The sequence below is a fragment of the Ovis aries genome, chromosome 5, assembly GCF_016772045.2.
Source record: "Ovis aries strain OAR_USU_Benz2616 breed Rambouillet chromosome 5, ARS-UI_Ramb_v3.0, whole genome shotgun sequence".
NCBI classification, from domain to species: Eukaryota; Metazoa; Chordata; class Mammalia; order Artiodactyla; family Bovidae; genus Ovis; species Ovis aries.
Genome location: NC_056058.1, coordinates 9,285,443 through 9,306,675, shown reverse-complemented (window position 1 = coordinate 9,306,675; position 21,233 = coordinate 9,285,443). Strand labels below are relative to the sequence as shown.

The 21,233-nt window shown below is 41.4% G+C and overlaps 1 protein-coding gene across 2 annotated transcripts in view; it reads right to left on the bottom strand.

Moving 5' to 3' along the window:
• ADGRE2 (adhesion G protein-coupled receptor E2) overlaps positions 1-21,233 on the bottom strand; it is a 65,128-nt gene that overhangs the window by 23,303 nt on the left and 20,592 nt on the right. For both annotated transcript variants that reach the window (XR_009600809.1, XM_027969480.3), the window contains exons 11-15: positions 20,503-20,610; positions 20,100-20,320; positions 19,730-19,909; positions 17,916-18,113; positions 17,408-17,643 (exon numbers count right to left, since the gene is read on the bottom strand). Coding sequence is in view for 1 of the 2 variants with exons in the window: in XM_027969480.3 (XP_027825281.1) it covers positions 17,408-17,643; positions 17,916-18,113; positions 19,730-19,909; positions 20,100-20,320; positions 20,503-20,610 (943 nt within the window). In the remaining variant the exon portion in view is untranslated. The remainder of the gene's footprint in view (positions 1-17,407; positions 17,644-17,915; positions 18,114-19,729; positions 19,910-20,099; positions 20,321-20,502; positions 20,611-21,233) is intronic.

Genomic DNA, 21,233 nt, shown 5'->3' with positions numbered 1-21,233 from the left:
TTTGAAAAGACCCTGATGCTGGGAAAGATTGAAGACAGGAAGAGAAGGGGAAGACAGAGGATGAGACAGTTGAATGGCATCACTGACTCAGTGGACATGAATTTGAGCAAGCTCCAGGAGTTGAGGATGGACAGGAAGCCTGAAGTTGTGAAGTCCATGGGGTCGCAGAGTCAGTCATGACTGAGTGACTGAACCGAACGGAACTATTACTCACTTAGTATTATTGTATTATGATTGGTCAGCAGAAAAATTATAGAATTCCATATCACCAAAACTAGCATTTATTAGAAAAATCTGTAATCACTTTTTAAAGTCCATATATATATCAGAATTATCTTGGAATATTTGGAAGATACAGGTGTCCAGGTATTGCATTTCTTTTTTTTGCCAGAGCTCCAGATGTGTTTCTAATGAGCAGCCACATTTAAAAACAACTGGACCTTTTACTTTCATCTAGTTTGTTTCACTTTTTCTGTTTCATATTCAAGGCTCCCATTTCATTTAGTTTATGTTTTCCAATTTCTTCATTTCTTCTTTTTTTTGACATTCTTCTCAAGGCTTTATCAAGTGTAGTACAAACGGTTTGCTGGTGCTGCTGCTGTTAAGTCGCTTCAGTCGTGTCCAACTCTGTGCGACTATGGGGATCACAGGAAACTGTGGAAAATTCTGCAAGAGATGGGAATACCAGACCACCTGACCTGTCTCTTGAGAAATCTGTATGCAGGTCAGGAAGCAATAGTTAGAATGGGACATGGAACAACAGTCTGGTCCCAAATAGGAAAAGGAGTAAGTCAAGGCTGTATATTGTCACTCTGCTTATTTAACTTATATGCAGAGTACATCATGAGAAACACTGGGCTGGAAGAAACACAAGCTGGAGTCAAGATTGCTGGGAGAAATATCAATAACCTCAGGTATGCAGATGACACCACCCTTATGGCAGAAATTGAAGAGAAACTAAAGAGCCTCTTGATGAAAGTGAAAGAGGAGAGTGAAAAAGTTGGCTTCAAGCTCAACATTGAGAAAACTAAGATCATGGAATCCGGTCCCATCACTTCATGGCAGATAGATGGGGAAACAGTGGAAACAGTGGCTGATTTTATTATTTGGGCTCCAAAATCACTGCAGATGGTGATTTCAGCCATGGAATTAAAAGAAGCTTACTCTTTGGAAGGAAAGTTATGACCAACCTAGACAGCATATTGAAAAGCAGAGACATTACTTTGCCAACAAATGTCTATCTAGTCAAGGCTATGGTTTTTTCAGTGGTCATGTATGGATGTGAGATTTGACTATAAAGAAAGCTGAACACCAAAGAATTGATGCTTTTGAACTGTGGTGTTGGAGAGGACTCTTGAGATTCCCTTGGACTGCCAGGAGATCCAACCAGTCCATCCTAAAGGAGATCAGTCCTGGGTGTTCATTGGAAGGACTGATGCTGAAGCTGAAACTCCAACACTTTGGCCACCTGATGTGAAGAGCTGACTCATTGGAAAAGACCCTGATGCTGGGAAAGATTGAGGGCAGGAGGAGAAGAGGACGACAGAGGATGAGATGGTTGGATTGCATCATCGACTCGATGGGCATGGGTTTGAGTGAACTCCGGGAGTTGGGGATGGACAGGACGGCCTGGCGTGCTGCAGTTCATGGGGTTGCAAAGAGTTGGACATGACTGAGCGACTGAACTGAACTGAACTATTTAGATTATTGACATCATTCAAGATGCTCCCTATTGTTTTTTATGCAATTGATAAAATATTCTCAGAGAAATATTAATATGTCTTTCTATAATTATATTTTTTTCTTTTTCTTTATTTTTCTTTTTATTTTTGCCTTATATGTCTTTGTTTCTTTGTTGATAAGGTATTTAATGGTTTATGATATATACTGTCTTTGTGAATTGTACCTTTTATCATTAAAATATTAATCTTTGTTTCATTTAAAATAAATTAAAGAAAATGAGCATGTCCACAGAGACTGATGGGTTAATTTGTCTCAGCTTCCAGCACTGTCAAGTCTGGAGCGAGAGGCTGTTCCCTCTATGAGCCTGGAGAGTGAACCCATCCTGGGATAGTTTGTATGGGGAATGTGGGTGGAGAGTCATGGCTTGGCAGGGGAGGTCCTTACGAGGTGTTAGGACTTTCTCCTCTCCCAACTCCCAAAGGCTGTGTCCATTGTTAAATTGAGTTATTTGTCTTTTCCTGTTGAGTTATTCAATGTAATTTTAACAACAGTGAAAAGCAGAAGTTGTCTTATCGAGTAACTGATTAGAAACTGAAGCATAGAGAACTTAAGTCTATTGCTCAAGGTTTTACTGATAGAAATCACTCTTGGTCTTACATTACGGTAAACTAGAGAGTGAGACATTCTAGAACAACAGAGAGCATGGTGGGACATTTCAGGAAAATATAGCAGCTGCTGAGAAGAATGAAGTACACTTCATTGCATTAAGCATGAAAAAGCAGAAGTGTTCAAGGATTCCTGGAGAGAGCTCAGTTGACACAGATAAACATCATCTTTAGCAGTATAGTATGATTAAGTGTGCACGTTCTGGGCAAATGACTTCCTGATCAGGAGATTGACAACCTTGGTAAACTTGAACTCCTCCTAAAAAAACCAAAATACAAGCAAAACAACTAAAGCCAACCATTTCAAAACTCTGGCAGTTATCCAAGGCCACAGAACAAACTGAAAATCGTTGATCCAAGAGAAACTGTGGAACCTCAATAAGATGGGGGAAAAAAGTCTGTAATGTTTCCCTTTGAACTATTTCCATTCCATCTCTCCCCAGCTAAGTGGTGCAGCAGCCGAAAGCTAATAGCATTGCAGGCAGTAAATATGTGTGACTGTTTTTGGAACTTCATTAAAAGCATCATCATTATACCCAGAGCACAGTCAATATCTTTTTCTGACCCTTTAGCTCCCTGGGAACTCTTTTTAAATAACTAAGTTTATTTTTAATTGAAGGATAATTGCTTTACACTATTGTGTTAGTTTTTGTCATATATCAACATGAATCAGCTATCAACAACAACAAAAGATGTTTAACTTGAGAGTTGCGAGTTTAGTTTTATTTGGGGCAAAATGAGGGCTCCAGCCCGGGGGGAGGGGCAGCATCTCAGACAGCTCTGAGAGACTGCTCCAAAGCATCAGTGGGGGAAAGTCAATATACAAGGTTTTGGTGAAGGGGGAGTTTAATGCCATGAAGCACTCATTTTACAAGAGGCTTTTGTTAGTCATGAGGATGTCACCATGAAGGGATTTAGGGCTTCTCTAGATGAGAAGCACTAAATGAGGAGATGCAAGGATTGAGATCATAAAATCTGTTCCTAAAAGCATCCAACTATCTAAAGACCTGTCTCACCAGATTCCCTGGAGCACAGAGTGCCTCACTGCACCCTAAACTCCCTCAGGGATTGTTGAAGGTCAATACTAGAGCAGCATGGGGTTCCATCTCCATAGAGGCAGATGGCAAATGCCTTTGTTGTTCAGTCGTTAGCAATGCTCTTGGTAAGTGCCGATTTGTAGTTGACACAGCCATAGGTATACTTATGACCTTTCCCTCTTGAACCTCTCTCCCATCCCATCCCACCTCTCTAGGTTGTTACAGAGCCCTGATTTGAGATCCCTGAGCCACACAGCCAATTCCCACTGAGTATCTATTTTACATATGGTAATGTATATGTTTCCATGTTGCACCCTCCATACATCCCACCCTCGCCTCCTTCCTCCCAACACCATCCATAAGTCTGTTCTCTGTATCTGTGTCCCCACTGCTGTTTAGTCACTCAGTCATGCCTGACTGTTTGTGATGCCCTGGGCTGTAGCCCACCAGGCTCCTCTGTCCATGTGGTTTAGAAGGCAAGAATACTGGAGAGGGTTGCAGTTTCCTTCTCTGGGGGATCTTCCTGACTCAGGGATTGAACCCGTGTCTCCTTTATCGGTAGGCAGATTCTGGGAAGCCATTGGTGCCCTGAAAATAGGTTCATCAGTACCACCTTTCTAGATTCCATGTATATGTGTTAATATATGATTTTTGTTTTCTCTTTCTGATTTTTTTCACACTGTATACTAGGTTCTAGGTTCATCCACCTCACTAGCACTGACTCACATACATTCCTTATCATGACTGAGTAATATTCCACTGTGTGTATGTACCACAGCTTCTTTATCCTTTCATCTGTCGATGGACATCTAGATCGCTTGCGTGTTCTAGCTATTGTAAATAGTGCTGCAATGAACATTGGGGTACATTTATTTCTTCAATTTTGGCTCCCTGAGAACTCTTTAGTCTCCAAATTTGGTGGTTTTTTGATTTGAGTGACAGCTCATCTTAGTAAGGGACATAACAAAAGCCCACCTTTAGGACATTACCAAAATAATACAAATCACTGTCACATCTCCAGTTTCCCAAAGATATGATCTCAGGTGCACTCAACTAGATTGCGAATTTAAAAGGAAGTACTGGAGAAAATCAGGGACATGGGGAATTTTGAAAAGCTCTGAAATATTCTCAGAAATCCTTGGATGCACAAGGATATGCCCATTCTCAGTGAAGACCTGAGAAAGAAGACAACAGTCTCTCATCTCTGGCTGATCTTGAGGCTTGTGCAGTCAGGAAGTGAAAGCCCAGACTGTTAAGTAATCTTCCTGAAGTCTGAAGGTGTGGCTTTTCACTCAGATGCCTTTGTGGAAGTGTGCAAAACATACAGGCAAGGCATTTAAGGAAATCTTATGGCCAAACACTGTTTGGCCACTAGATTATACTGAACCAGATATGAGCTCCTAGGCACCGAGAACTAAAAAATAAAAATAAGAACCTAAACTAGAACTCAAAGGCCACACACTGCAGGCAATGATCAATACACAGAAGTAGTCTAGGAATGTCATTAAACTATTAAACAAACAGCAGCAAACTAAAAACAGGAAACCTTGGAAGGCAGAGGGATCTGATAGCTGGAGTGTTACAATGTATTATCTAAAACATCTAGTTTTAAACAATAACTATAATATCCCTGTTGGCTCAGCTGGTAAAGAATCTGCCTGCAATGCAGAAGACCTGGGCTCGATACTTGGGTTGGGGACATCCCGTGGAGAAGTGAACCGCTACCCACCTCAGTATTCTGGCCTGGAGAATTCCATGGATTCTATAGTCCGTGGGGTTGCAAAGAGATGGACATGACTGAGACTTACTTCTAAGCAACATACAAAGAAACAAGAAAATATGCTACATACAGAGGAAGAAAAAAAAAAGGGAAGTGTCTCTGAGAGGCACAGATAAAGAGGAGGTGGTACGTATACACAGTGGAATACTATTCTGCCACAAATATAACGAAACTGTGCTATTTGCAGCAACATGGCTGCAACTAGCAATGATCACACTAGAGAAGTCAGTCAGACAGAGAAGGATAAATACCATATGACATCACTTATCTATGGAATCTAAAATATGACGCAAATGAACCTATCTATGAAACGGATACAGACTCGTGGACGTAGTGGCCAGACTTGTGGTTGCCAAGGGGGAGGGAGTTGGGGGAGGGATGCAGTGGGAAGTCCAGGTTAGCAGATGTAAGTGATTACTTATGGAATGGATAAACAACAAGTCCTTGTTGCGTAGCACACAGAGCTGTGTTCAATATCCTATTGAAAAAAGCAGATGGCTGATAAACACATGAAAAGATGCTCAACATCACTCATTACTAGAGGAATGCAAATCAAAACTACAGTGAGGTATCAACTCACACTGGTCAGAATTCAGTTCAGTTCAGTTCAGTTCAGTTCAGTTGCTCAGTCATGTCTGACTCTTTGTGACCCCATGAATTGCAGCATGCCAGGCCTCCCTGTCCATCACCAACTCCTGGAGTTCACTCAAACTCATGTCCATGGAGTCATTGATGTCATCCAGCCATCTCATCCTCTGTCGTCCCCTTCTCCTCCTGTCCCCAATCTCTCCCAGCATCAGAGTCTTTTCCAATGAGTCAATTCTTCGCATGAGGTGGCCAAAGTATTGGAGTTTCAGCTTCAGCATCAGTCCTTCCAAAAAACACCCAGGACTGATCTTCTTTAGAATGGACTGATTGGATCTCCTTGCAGTCCAAGGGACTCTCAAGAGCCTTCTCCAACACCACAGCTCAAAAGAATCATTCTTCGGCACTCAGCTTTCTTCACAGTCTAACTCTCACATCCATACATGACCACTGGAAAAACCATAGCCTTGACTAGACAGACTTTTGTTGGCAAAGTAATGTCTCTGCTTTTGAATATGCTATCTAGTTTGGTCATAACTTTTGTTCTAGGGAGTAAGCGTCTTTTAATTTCATGGCTGCAACCACCATCTGCAGTGTCTTTGGAGGCCCCCCCACCTCAAAAAAAAGTCTGACACTGTTTCCCCTGTTTCCTCATCTATTTCCCATGAAATGATGGGACCAGATGCCATGATCTTTGTTTTCTGAATGTTGAGCTTTAAGCCAACTTTTTCACTCTCCTCTTTCACTTTCATCAAGAGGCTGTTTAGTTCCTCTTCACTTTCTGCCATAAGGGAGGTGTCATCTGCATATCTGAGGTTATTGATACTTCTTCTGGCAATCTGGATTCCATCCTGTATTTCCTCCAGCCCAGCGTTTCTCATGATGTACTCTGCATATAAGTAACATAAGCAGGGTGACAATATACAGCCTTGATGTACTCCTTTTCCTATTTGGAACCAGTCTGTTGTTCCATGTCCCGTTTTAACTGTTGCTTCCTGAACTGCATACAGGTTTCTCAAGAGGCAGATCAGGTGGTCTGGTATTCCCATCTCTTGCAGAATTTTCCACAGTTTATTGTGATCCACACAGTCAGAGGCTTTGGCATAGTCGATAAAGCAGAAGTAGATTTCTTTCTAGCACTCTCTTGCTTTTTTGATTATTCAGCAGACATTGGCATTTTGATCTCTGGTTCCTCTGCCTTTTCTAAAACCAGCTTGAACATCTGGAAGTCCATGATTCACGTATTGCTGAAGCCTGGTTTGGAGAATTTTAAGCATTACTGTACTAGTGTGTGAAATGAGTGCCATTGTGCAGTAGTTTGAGCATTTTTTGGCATTGCCTTTCTTAGGGGTTGGAATGAAAACTGACCTTTTCCAGTCCTGTGGTCACTGCAGAGTTTTCCAAATTTGCTGGCATATTGAGTGCAGCACTTTCACAGCATCATCTTTCAGGATAGGAAATAGCTCCACTGGAATTCCATCACCTCCACTAGCTTTGTTCATAGTGATGCTTTCTAAGGCCCACTTGACTTCACATTCCAAGATGTCTGGCTCTAGGTGAGTGATCACACCATCGTGATTATCTGGGTCGTGAAGATCTTTTTTGTACAGTTCTGTGTATTCTTTCTGCCTCTTCTTAATATCTTCTGCTTCTGTTAGGTCCCTACCATTTCTGTCCTTTATTGTGCCTATCTTTGCATGAACTATTCCCTTGGTATCTTTAATTTTCTTGAAGAGATCTCTAGTCTTTCCCATTGTTTTGTTTTTCTCTTTCTTTGCATTGATTCTGAGGAAGGCTTTCTTATCTCTCCTTGCTGTTCTTTGGAATTCTGTATTCAGATGCTTATATCTTTCCTTTTCTCCTTTGCTTTCCACCTCTCTTCGTTTCACAGCTGTATGTAAGGCCTCCTCAGATAGCCATTTTGCTTTTTTGCATTTCTTTTCCATGGGAATGGTCTTGATCCCCATCTCCTGTACAATGTCACGAACCTCCGTCCATAGTTCATCAGGCACTCTATCAGATCTAGTCCCTTAAATCTGTTTCTCACTTCCACTGTATAATCATAAGGGGTTTGATTTAAGTCATACCTCAATGGTCTAGTGATTTTCCTTACTTTCTTCAATTTCAGTCTGAATTTGGCAATAAGGAGTTCATGATCTGTGCCACAGTCAGCTCCCAGTATTGTTTTGCTGACTGTATAGAGCTTCTCCATCTTTGGCTGCAAAGAATATAATCAATCTGATTTCGGTGTCGACCATCTGGTGGTGTCCATATGTAGAGTCTTCACTTGTGTTGTTGGAAGAGGGTGTTTGCTATGAGCACTGCGTTCTCTTGGCAAACTCTATTAGCTTTTGCCCTGCTTCATTCAGTATTCCAAGGACAAATTTGCCTGTTACCCCAGGTGTTTCTTGGCTTCCTACTTTTGCATTCCAGCTCCCTATAATGAAAAGGACATCTATTTTGGGTGATAGTTCTAAAAGATCTCATAGGTCTTCATAGAACCGTTCAACTTCAGCTTCTTCAGCATTACTGGTTGGGGCATAGGCTTGGATTACTGTGATATTGAATGGTTTGCCTTAGAAACAAACAGAGATCATTCTGTCATTTTTGAGATTGCATCCGAGTAATGCATTTCGGACTCTTTTGTTGACCATGATGGCTACTCCATTTCTTCTGACAGATTCCTGCCCACAGTAATAGATATAATGGTCATCTGAGTTAAATTCATAGCCATCATCAAAAAATCTACAAACAATAAATGCTGGAGAGGGTGTGGGGAAAAGGGAATGTTCTTGCACTGTTGATGGAAATGTAAATTGATACAGACACTATGGAGAATGATATGGATATTCCTTAAAAATCTAGGAATAAAAAAAATACCACCCAGCAATCTCACTGCTGTGCCATTACCTTGAGAAAACCATAATCTAAAAAACACATGTACCCAGTGTTCACTGCAGTGCTATTTACAATAGCCAAGCCATGGAAACAACCTAGATATCCACTGACAGCTGAATAGATAAAGAAGTTGTGGTATATATATACAATGGAATCTCACTCAGATGTAAAAAAGAACGAATTTGAATTAGTTGTCAGGAAGTGGATGAACCTAGAGACTGTTACCCAGAGTGAAGTAAGTCAAAAAGAGAAAACTGATATCATAGAGTAATGCAGTTATATGGAATCTAGAAAAATAGTACTGATGGAGCTATTTGCAGGGAAGAGATGGAGATGCAGAAGTGGAGAATGGAATTGTGGATACAGTGAGGGAAGAGCAAAGTAGGACGAACTGAGAAAATAACATTGACATATATACACCACCATGTGTACAACAAATGGCTGATAAGAAGTTGTACACCCGTGGTGGATTCATGTCAATGTATGGCAAAACCAATACAGTATTGTAAAGTAAAATAAAGTAAAAAAAAAAAAAAGTTGTTGTATAACACAGGGAGCCCAGCCTGGTGCTCTGTGATGACCTGGATGGGTGAGATGGGGGGAGGGGTGAGAGACTCAAGGGGGCGCGGTATATATGTATGTAATTAAGGCTGATTCACCCTGTTGTACGGCATAAACCAACAAAACATTGTAAAGTAATTATCCTCCAATTTAAAAAAATGCATAATTGAAAAGAATATTTCAATTTCATTATTGAAACTGAATATTTAATTAAATTAAAAAGACTATGCATAGGTTCATATATAACTGATTCAGTCTGTTGTACAGAAGAAATTAATATGACATTGTAAATTAACTATATTTCAGTTTAAAAATAAACCAAAGAAATTATGAAATACTTGATATAGGCCAGTAATTAATATAATACCCTTTAGGAGGATGTGACTTTTTATTCCAAGAAGAGTGAAAATCATTTTCACTTAAGATGGATGACTGCATCCCATAAGGTAGAAACAAAATCTATATCACTGTTGATGATGGATATGTGGATATCTTCTTCAAATATGTGTTGAAATATGTGCATAGTCCTAAGGAGCCCAAGGAGTGGATTCTAGAAGTTACTAACTTTTTGCCTGTTGACTGTAATAACATCCTGCTTTGTTCTGCTTTGCAGTATCATTTGACCCTATGGACATTTCTTCCTTGAGAGCTGGATTCATGTCACGACTTTATGATAATCCAATGCCATTTTTTTCTGAAAAGGCATTACCTGCTATTTTCAATGCCAATATTAATAAAATCAAAATTTCAAAAAAGGTAAAATATTTGAATATGCGTTTCTCTAAAGAAAATATGCAAATGGTCAATAAGCAGGTGAAAAGATGCTCAACATCAATAGACATTTTGGAGAAATTGCAAATTGAAACCACAATGAAATTTGACTCCATTCTCATTAGAATAGCTAAATTATTATTATTATTATTTTTTACATTTCCTTTTTATTTATTTCTTGAAACTGGCAGTATTGCAGGTTTCTCATGGATGAAATAGGGACCTGAGCAGATTTTTTTTGAACAAAATTATGGTATAAACTTGCTCAATTTTCTATCTTATTGCTAATAAACCTTACAGGTGCACAGTTTGTAAAATAAAACCCTTAAGGACTGAATGCATAGAGCATGCTGCAAGGTACAAGAAATAAGCTAAAAGGGGGGCGGTCCTAAGATGGCGGAGGAATAGGATGGGGAGACCACTTTCTCCCTCACAAATTCATCAAGAGAACATTTCAACGCCAAGCAAACTCCACAAAACCACTTCTGAATGCTGGCAGAAGACATCAGGCACCCAGAAAAGCAGATCATTGTCTTCAAGAACAGGTAGGAAAAAATATGAAAGATGAAAAAAGAGACAAAGGAGGTAGGGAGTGAGCTCCGTCCTGGGAAGGGAATCCTGTCCCAGGAAGGGAATTTTAAGAAGAGAGGTTTCCAAACACCAGGAAACACTCTCCCTGCCGAGTCCTTGGCGAGCCTTAGAAGCACAGAGGACAACATAACAGGAAGGAAAAATAAATAAATACTTAAAACCAACAGATTACAAGCCCAACAATAACTCCCCCAGCTGAAAAGCAGCACAGACACCTGCATCCGCCACTATCAAGTGGGGGCAGGGCAGGGAGGCACAGGAGTTGGGGGCTGCAGTGCTTTTTAAGAATTGGGCAGGAACGCCTGGTGCGTAACCAGAACGAACTAACTTGGGCTAGCAAACTAGACTGTGGGATAGCTACCAAGCGAAAAGCTCGAACATAAGACACCACCAGGACCGCACACAGAACAAAGGATGGAACAGAAATGGCCGGTTGCAGACCGCCCCCCCCCCCCCCGCCCCTGGTGACAGGCAGCCAGAGCCATAAGGGCTGGAAAGGGGCAATTGCAGCCCCGGAGAGACTGTACCTACCAAACTGCAAGCAGGCTTCTTTGCTAAGACTTCTGGGGGTTCTGGACAGTCACCATCTGCCTCACAAGGGGCGCCCATGGTACACCCAGAAAACTGAGCAGCAGAGATGGGAAAGGCGATAAGTTGCAGCGACCGTGCTTGCCAAACACCTGAGATACTTGGACCTGGGAAGGGCACAAAATGCAGGCCCAACCAAATCTGCACCTCTGAGGGCTACCTGAGCGCCGAACCTGAGTGGCTTAGACTGGGGAGGTGCATGCAGCCTAGGGCCGGCCTCAGACGGTTCCCGGCAGAGCAACGTAGAGCCTGAGCGGTGTATGTGAGCAGGGGCAGGCCCAGCGGGGCTGAGACACTGCATGCGCATGCCAGTGTTATTTGTTTGTAGCATCCCTCCCTACCCACAGCGCGAATGAACAAGTGAGTCTTAAAAAAAAAAGTGTCCACCACCGCCCCCCTCTGTGTCAGGACGGAAATCAGACACTGAAGAGATCAGCAAACAGAAGAAGTTAAACAGGGGGAACCACCTTGGAAGTGACCCCACACTGCCCACAACACCAGAGAAAGGGCCAGATATATCTTTACCATTTTTATGATAATTCTTTTTTCTTTTCTTCTTTCTGGTTGATGTTGTTGTGTGGTTGTTTTTTCTTCTTTTCTTTTCCTTCTTCTTTTTTTTTTTAAATTAAAAAAAATTTTAGGTCCTGTATTTCCCATTTAATTTTTATTTTTATAACCTACTATTACTTTTCAAAAAAAAAGTCCCTATTTTTTAAAGCAAACACCATATATAGTATTTGTGTGGTTGTTGTTGTTGTTTTTAATAATTCTTGTGGCTTTTTCTTTCTTTCTTCTTCTTTTTCTTTTCTTTAATATTGTATTTTTTAAAACCCAACCTCTACTCTAGATTTTTAATCTTTGCTTTTTGGTATTTGTTGTCAATTTTGTACATTAAAAAACCCAATCTTCAGTACCCAATTTTACCTGAGAGCGAGATTACTGGCTTGACCACTCTCTTCTCCTTTGGACTCTCCTTTTTCTCCACCAGGTGGCCTCTGTCTCTTCCCTCCCCCTTCTCTTCTCTACCCAACTCTGTGAATCTCTGTGTGTTCCAGATGGTGGAGAACACTTAAGGAACTGGATACTGGCTGAGTCTGTATGTCTCATTTTCATTTCCCTCTTTTTTCCTCCTGGCCACCTCTGTCTACTTCCTCCCTCTCCTCTTCCCTGTATGACTCTGTGAACATCTCTGAGCGGTCCAGACTGTGGAGTGCACATAAGGGTGTGACTGCTGGCTAGCTTGCTCTCTGCTCTTTTGATCCCACCTCATCTCATTCCAGTCACCTCTAACTACCCCCTCGCTCTTCTCTTCTCCATGTAACTCAGTGAACCTCTCTAGGGGTCCCTCAATGTTGAGAAACTTTTCATCTTTAACCTAGATGTTTTATCATTGGTGCTGTATAGATGGAGAAGTCTTGAGGCTACTGTAAAAATAAAACTGAAAACCAGAAGCAGGAGGCTTAAGTCCAAAGCCTGAGAACATCAGAGAACTCTTGAATCCAGGGAACATTAATCGATAGGAGCTCATCAAATGCCTCAATACCTACACTGAAACCAAGCACCACCCAAGGGCTAACAAGTTCCAGAGCAAGACATACCACACAAATTCTCCAGCAACATAGGAACACACCCTTGAACTTCAATATACAGGCAGCTCAAAGTTACCCCAAACCATTGATGTCTCATAACCCATTACTGGTCACTCCATTGCACTCCAGAGAGAAAAAATTCAGCTCCATCCACCAGAACTGCAACACAAGCCTCCCTAACCAAGAAACCTTGACAAGACACTGATACAACCCCGCCCACAGTGAGGAAACTCCATAATAAAGAGAATGCCACAAATTCCCAGAATATAGAAAGGCCACCCCAAATGCTGCAATATAACCAAGATGAAGAGACAGAGGAATGCTCAGCAGGTAAAGGAACAGGAGAAATGCCCACCAAACCAAACAAAAGAGGAAGAGATAGGGAATGTACCTGAGAAAGAATTCCAAATATTGATAGTGAAAATGATCCAAAATTTTGAAATAAAAATGGAATCACAGATAAATACCCTGGAGACCAGGATTGAGAAGATGCATACACATCGAGGAAACCAGAATTGAAAGAGACACATGTACCCCAATGTTCATCGCAGCACTGTTTATAATAGCCAGGACATGGAAACAACCTAGATGTCCATCAGCAGATGAATGGATAAGAAAGCTGTGGTACATATACACAATGGAGTATTACTCAGCCATTAAAAAGAATACATTTGAATAAGTTCTAATGAGATGGATGAAACTGGAGCCGATTATACAGAGTGAAGTAAGCCAGATAGAAAAACATCAATACAGTATACTAACACATATATATGGAATTTAGAAAGATGGTAATGATGACCCTGTATGCGAGACAGCAAAAGAGACACAGATGTGTAGAGCAGAGTTTTGGACTCTGAGGGAGAGGGAGAGGGTGGGATGATTTGGGAGAATGGCATTGAAACATGTATACTATCATGTAAGAAATGAATCGCCAGTCTATGTTGGATGCAGGATACAGGATGCTTCGGGTTGGTGCACGGGGATGATCCAGAGAGATGATATGGGATGGGAGGTTGGAGGGGAGTTCATGTTTGGGAACTCATGTACACCCGTGGCAGATTCATGTCAATGTATGGCAAAACCAATAGAGTATTGTAGAGTAAAAGAAAGTAAAAATAAAAATTTAAATTAAAAAAAAGAAATAAGTTGAAAATGAGCATATAAACCTACATCTGGACCAACACAGTACTGAATGCTGGCAAACATTTATCACAACACAGGGAAAAATTAATAAAAGGAAATACAGTTCAGTCCTGAAAGGGTTAAATAGAAACCCTAATATATTATTGTTTCTAACTATCCAGCCCACGTTACAGTGCTTGAAAACAAAGTCAAACGTCTGGCACAGAAAATTACACACATTTGTTCAGTATTCATCAAAAACACAGCTGCTTTTGAAATCAAAAGTAAGTAACTTACTTAATAATTGAATAACATTTTGATTCAAAAAGAACCCCACCACCTCGACCCCCTCATGGATTATCTGATTAAACATGAACAGTTTAGTTCTTAAAAACTGTTAACAATTTCCTGTGAGGGCACAGACAGTACTAGTTTTGTTTAAAAAAAAAAACCAATTAATATCGCAAATAAGTCTGTGCAGTAAGAGTGACAAATAGTTTACCAGTTAATACGCACATAGGGATATCTTTACTTGTCGTGGTTTAAGAAAAGTCAGCAGCAGATTATACTAGTGTTCAAATCTGAAATCATTCAAAATAAAAAGGACATTTTACATTGATAGCTTTTTGTTTGCCTTCTCAATCTATGTAATCAATTAAAACAATAGATAAGAGACAGCTTCTATGCATATTTTCAGAAACTGCATAGAATCATAAAAGCACAGGATATACTTCTAATACATGACTTAAAATAATTCTTGAATGTACTATACTTTAACTGAAGTGGTTACCATTCTGAGAGCCTTTATGAGGGAAAATGATCAGCATCTCTAGTAATGCCACAATTGGAGGAAGGGCCATGTTCTACAATACTATAACTGGAGGACGAGGCTCCTGTAAATTATACACTGAAAATAATTCACAAAAAAATTTTTAAGCAGCTGACAAAAGAACTACTGATAAACGATAAGCCATAACGGACAAATCATTTCAGTTTGTGGTATGTAGAATGGCATAAAACAGTGGCAGGGGGTGGAGGTGGAGGCCTGTAGGAGTATACTCTTAAATCTTAAAAAAAGAACCAACAATGAAAAGGGTTTACAGCCCAATATTTCAATTATCTTATTAAAATAAACAGAGCCAAAATTAGACATAGTTAAACAGTAAAAAAGCAAAAGTTCATGTTAATAAAGTCATAAACTTGAAAAAAAATATGTTGAGTTGCAATGCTGGGTAGGAATAATTTGTGCTTCAAAAGCATCTTATTTGTTATCAGTCAATTTAATATAAGTTGGTAACTAAACAACAAACTTGGGAAGTGGAGGAAACATGTGGCCCATTTCAGCAGCACGGAAAACGCTCTGAACAAAAAGCACTATGTGAAGGCTACTTTCAGACTCAACAGAGAGCAGAATAAATACTACTCAGAAATAAGCAAGCTTGCAAGAAAAAGCCAGTCAACAGTTAAAACAAAGAAAGATAAGGCCACAAAGAATTCTGCCCTTGGTCACTGAAACAGATTTAAAGTATGAGGCAGGATTAGCTTACAAGAGAAGCTAGTGATGGGAGCAGACTTAGAGAGAAAGGCTTTATATAGCACAATGCAGCCTGTAGTAATTAAAAGGCTTGCAGTAAAGAAAAGACCACAATAACTTTAACTACATGTTTTACAAATGACTTCACCCTTGAAAACTGAGGAAAAAGCAATTTCAAGATGTTAGGAACTATATTTACAATGGCATAGTCTGAGCAAAAGAATGAGTAATGAAGATTTATCAAAGCTATGGGGTGGGAATGGGGGGAAGCTACTAATGATGGTGTTTTTAAAAGCCTACAGGTGGAAACTTTTCAAAATAGACCAGGACACCAACAAGACAATTTCTGTGTGGAAAGATATGCAGGAAGTTACAGTTTTGCATCCTTAAGGTACTTGTGGCTTCTGTTTTATGGGACAGGAAAATCTTACCACAACCTAGAGGTAGTTTTTACTCAAAGAAGGATGATTGTATTACTAGACCATGTCCTGTAACATAAAATTTTAAACATAGAATATAACTATTGATAATGATGTGGAGAAACTGAAACCCTCATATGTTGCTAGTTGGGATGTAAAATGGTCCAGAAGCTTTGGAAAACAAGTGGTGGTTTGCCAGAAGGCTAACCAGATCTTCCATTTGACCCCAGGATTCTACTTGTAGAGTAGATATATAACCAGGAGAAATGAAACTTGCACATATATATTTGTAGTGATCTCATTCATAATAGCTTTACAAAAACGTAAATAATCTAAATGTCTATCAGCTGATGGATGGGTAGACAAAATGTGACATATCCATATAATGGAATATTATTTGCAAAATGATAGCAACAAAAACAACAACAAAAAGTGAGGTCATGATACATACTACGATATGAATGAACCTTGAAAACTTCAGGCTAAGTAAAAACATCCACAAAAGACCACATGCATAATTGCGTTTATGTGAAATATCCAGTAAAGACAGAAAGTAGAGAAGTGTTTTTCAGGGGTTGGGGCAGAGGAGTGGGTAGAAGGAATGAGAAGTGAATTTTATTGTGTATGAGGTTTCTTTGGGGAGTTGAAAATGTTGTAAAATTAGACTGTGATGATAGCTGCACTAATAGGCACTATCTGTGACTATTCTAAAAACCACAGATTTGTACACTTTTAAAGGGTGAATTTTGCAGTGAGTGAGTGAAAGTTGCTCAGTCATGTCTGACTCTTTGTGACTACCTGGACTATTCAATCAATGGAATTCTCCTGGCCAGAATACTGGAGTGGTAGCCTTTCCCTTCTCCAGGGTTGCTTCCCAACCCAGGGATTGAACCCAGGTCTCCCACATCTCAGGCAGATTCTTTCCCAGCTGAGCCACAAGGGAAGCCCTACAATATATGTAGTATATGTCAATAAGAATGCAAAAACATTAAGTCTAATATTAAAAGCTGAAAATAAAAGTGTAAGCTAAGAAGCTTGACTCTGAATTTGAATGAAGCTTGGCTACCTACTAAACTGAATTTAACTGTGCACGTTTCCTCATTGACTTAAATTATTTGTGCCTCAGTTTACTTATCTGTAAAGTGGGATGAATTACAGTGTCTACCTCATAGTATTGTTATGAGGATTAATTGAATTAACATACATTAAAATGGTTGGAAAAATGCGTTGGCACAAAGTAAGCACCTTGTAAATGCTAAATTATGATGCAGTCTATTATTCTAATTATTTATATCAGCTCTACTATTACAAATGAAAAATTGGAACATCCTATAGAATTAGGATAAAAAAAGCAGGTTATATTTTTCTAAAGGATGCCCTAAGCACTTCCTTGGAGTTCCTCTTTGTTATTTCACGAACAGAGGTTGAAGGCATTCTCCTTAATTATTATCATCCTCTACCAAAGATAACCTAGGGATTATTACTTAGTGTCTATATATTATGATCTGTCACAATCAAACACTACAGTTGTTCTACAACACAGGATTGTGCTGGAGAGATAAGAACAGTCAGAAGTTAATTTACCTGGTGGGTGTCCCATAAAGATGAGGCCTGGATGCTGCAGAAATGGCCACAATCACAGCCGGGACTCCGTAGCCCACAGGGAACATGGCCTTCTTCATGAACCTGTTGATACCGGAGTAGTTGACCACCGTCAGGTTGCGGGCAGAGAGGAAGAGGTGCAGGCCCACCAGCAGCATCCAGGTGAAGGAGGCCAGGTAGAGATAGTGTAAGGCACCTGCGATGATGGCGCACAGCACCTGCGGGAGGAGGAAGGTGTCACCAGGAGGGACTGTCTGGGTGGAGCACGGCCCGGTACTTCTATAACTTGCCCCTAGGGAGAACTTTGATGTAGATGAAGGAGTTGTCAACAGAGTGTTTGTCTTCTAGTTGTGGCAGTCAATGTGAGACTAGTTATTTACCAATTTAACCTTACCTGGAACCCAAGTCACTTTATTAAAGTGTCCAAAGCAGTGTGGCTCCATGAACTCAGAAGCCCCTGGGGAGGAGTATTTTGGAAAAGTATACGAACCTTGTTCTCAGTTCTATCGAAGGCTGTCAGGAAGAGCAGGTGGGCCAGGAAGAGGCAGAGCGAGAGCTGCAGGTGGAGCGAGGTGCTGGTGTTCTGGATGGCTTTGCACAGCAGGAAGGTGAGGGCCGCCAGGAGGAGGCACAGCAGAGAGAGGCTCAGCCCCACGTAGGTGATCACAGTCAGTGTGGGATCCTCCTCCTGGGACCCAGCAGAGAGGGGAACACAGTCATATTTTCCTGCTCTGGGTAATGACCCTTCCACTATTTTTAATTTTAGACATAGAAAAATCAGAATAGAAGACCTAGATAGAGTTGGTCTATTTGTGGATAGCTTTCTCCAGGTTCTGAATGTTAGAATTTTATGGGATCTGAATGATTAATTCTGCCCGTGGAAGGACAGAGGGACAGGAGAATCTTTAGTCAAGAACAAACTCTGGAACTCACAAGGGTTTATTTTCTTGTAGACTTCTGAGCATGACTCAGCCTCCTGGTTACCACAGTAGGTACACAGAGGCATGAAACTTCATGCTGAGCACCACCCTCCATCCCCACCATGTGATGGTGTGTGGCAGAGTCTGTACCTGAGACTCTCTGTCCAGGTATTAACCACCTGCGTTGGATGCCACTCACCCATCCCTGAAATATCCATTCTTAGAAGGGAACTAATGACTATAGATTAGAACTGAACCCTTGATGGAAGAAGTCTACTGTATTTTGGCAATAGTAGTAGCATAGAATTCATATTTTCTGCAGCCCCTGAGCACCCTGTTGTGAGGACCCCTGGGGTAAACAGAATTTTAATTTGGCAACAACACCCTCATCTCCATCATTCGTTAGATGTTCAGTCAAGAGCCAACCCAGGTGCTGCTGTGAAGAGAGTCTTGCAGGTGAAATTAAGGCCTCCATCAACTGAATTAGAGCGTTTATCCTGGTTGGACCTGTTGTAACCAGAAGAGCCCTCAGAAGAGGCAGGCTCTTCTTGCAGAAAACGATTCAGAGTTTGAGAGTGTTCTGACATGAGGGAGTTTCTCCTGCTGATCTCCAGACAGATTCACTAGTGCGCTGTGAGAGGTCCGAGAGGAGAATTAGGACCAGAAAGAAGGCTGAGCACTGAAGAATTGATGCTTTTGAATTGTGGTGCTATAGAAGACCACTGAGAGTCCCTTGGACAGCAAAGAGATCAAACCGGTCAGTCCTAAAGGAAATCAACTCTGAATATTCATTGGAAGGACTGAGCTGAAGCTCCAATACTTTGGCCCCTGATGCGCACAGAGTCCCCTCATTGGAGAAGACCCTGATGCTGGGAAAGAATGAAGGCAAAAGGAGAACGGAACAGCAGAGGATGAGATGATTGGGTGGCATCAATGTCTCAGTGGATATGAATCTGAGCAAAATCTGGGAGATACTGAAGGACAGGGGAACCTGTCATGCTATAGCATATGGGGTCGCAAGGTGTGGGACATGACTTAGCAACTGAACAACAGCAACAGATGAGAAGGAATGCAGGCAGCCACGGGAACTGAGCCTGGTTCTCTGCTGCCAGAGATAAAGAAAACACTACCTCAGTCCTACTAACACCAGGAACTGAAAGCTGCCAGAAATCAGGGAGTTAGGGGATGACCCCAATTTTCTGATGAAACGATTATAAGACTAGTAGGAACTTGAACAGAAAGCTCATCTGAACCATGACTATTTGCTAACTTGAAGAAACTATGAGATAATAATAAATCTATGCTTCTAAAGCTGCTACGTGTGGGGGGGGCAGTTTGTTACACAGCAGTAGCCCTCGAATGCTGCCTGTCCGAGGGGTCTCACCTGAACACTGTAGTGGGCCATGAGGACAGCAAAGATGCTGAGGTGGGTGCACTGGCAGGTGGTGCTGTTGTCTCTGGTGCTGGCCACCCAGCAGCCTCTGGTGTCCCAGTGACCACTTCCATTCTGGCCATGCTCCCAATAGACACAGTGCACCTTCTCTCCTGGCCCAGGGGTCACTGACTGTGTTAACAGGAAGAGGAAGCACGTGTGAGTTCGGGGTTCTGTTGCTCAGAAATGCTGACCCAAAGCTGGCTCGTGAAAGCCTTTCCTAAACAGTTTATGCACCCATGGCAGAGCCCCCCGAAGCCCAAGGCTGGGCCCAGGACTCAGGCCTGTTCCACACTCACCACTCCATCCCATCTGGACTCACATGTTGGAAGACAAAGGTGACTGGGGACCTGAGGTTCTCAGTGTTCTTGTTGGTGATAAAGGCAGATATGACATCTGACAGCAGGATGCGGGAGGTTTCCTGCAGCAAACCCCTGTGTGTCTCATGTAGAGCTGTCGGTTCCTCAGCATCCAGGACCAGAGGGGCCTCAGCCAGGGATCTGTCCATCCCTGGAGTGGACAGGAGGCCCACCACAGCAAGACCTGCAGGACAAGGCTAAGGTTGACATCTTGCAGTGCCCGAAAGGACCTCTTCTTCAACAGATGGACTATTTCCTTTTGCCCCACCATACCCCACAATTCCCTTTAAACTTCAATATCCTATTTGTCATATCCTTGGGCATCTTGACACACAGTGAAGACTTACCTGCTGTCTCAGCCATTACCTGAGTCACCAGGATCATGCACTGTATCCCAGGTCAGCATCATCTTTGTCTGATTCTGAATCAAGGTGATATTCCTGTAGCTTGGCGCCTGCACCTCCAGTGACAGTTCTATGAATTGTGGGAGTTAGATTAGTAATTGTGATTGTTTCGATGACTATAACACCATGCTGTTCAGGTGCTGAATCGTGTCCAACTCTTTGCAGCCCCATGGACTGTTTCATGTCAGGCTTCCCAGTACTTCTCAAATTCATGTCCATTGAGTCAGTGATTTCTATCTAACCATCTCATACCCTGCTGCCTCTTTCTCCTTTTGCTTTCAATCTGTCCCAGCATCAGGGTCTTTTTCAATGAGACACAGATATACTATATGTTTTTATATAGTATATCTGTTTAATTATTATGATGGAGAGTTCCTAGCCGTCTAGTGGTTAGAACTTGGGCTTTCACTGTGGTGACCTGGGTTCAATCCCTGGTCAGGGAATTAAGATCCTGCATGCTGCATGCCATGGCCAAAAGGAAAAAAAATAAGCAAAAGGACTTGAGTAGATAGACATATTTCCAGGAAAGGTACAAAAATGCTCAACAATGACATAAAAATATTAAACATCCTTAGGTACTAGAGAAATGCAGATTAAACCATTATGCAGTCTCTCCTGAAAGCTACTAGAATGGCTATAATGAAAGAAAAAAGAATGGAAGCAACAGGTGTCACTGACAATAAGGAGATTGGA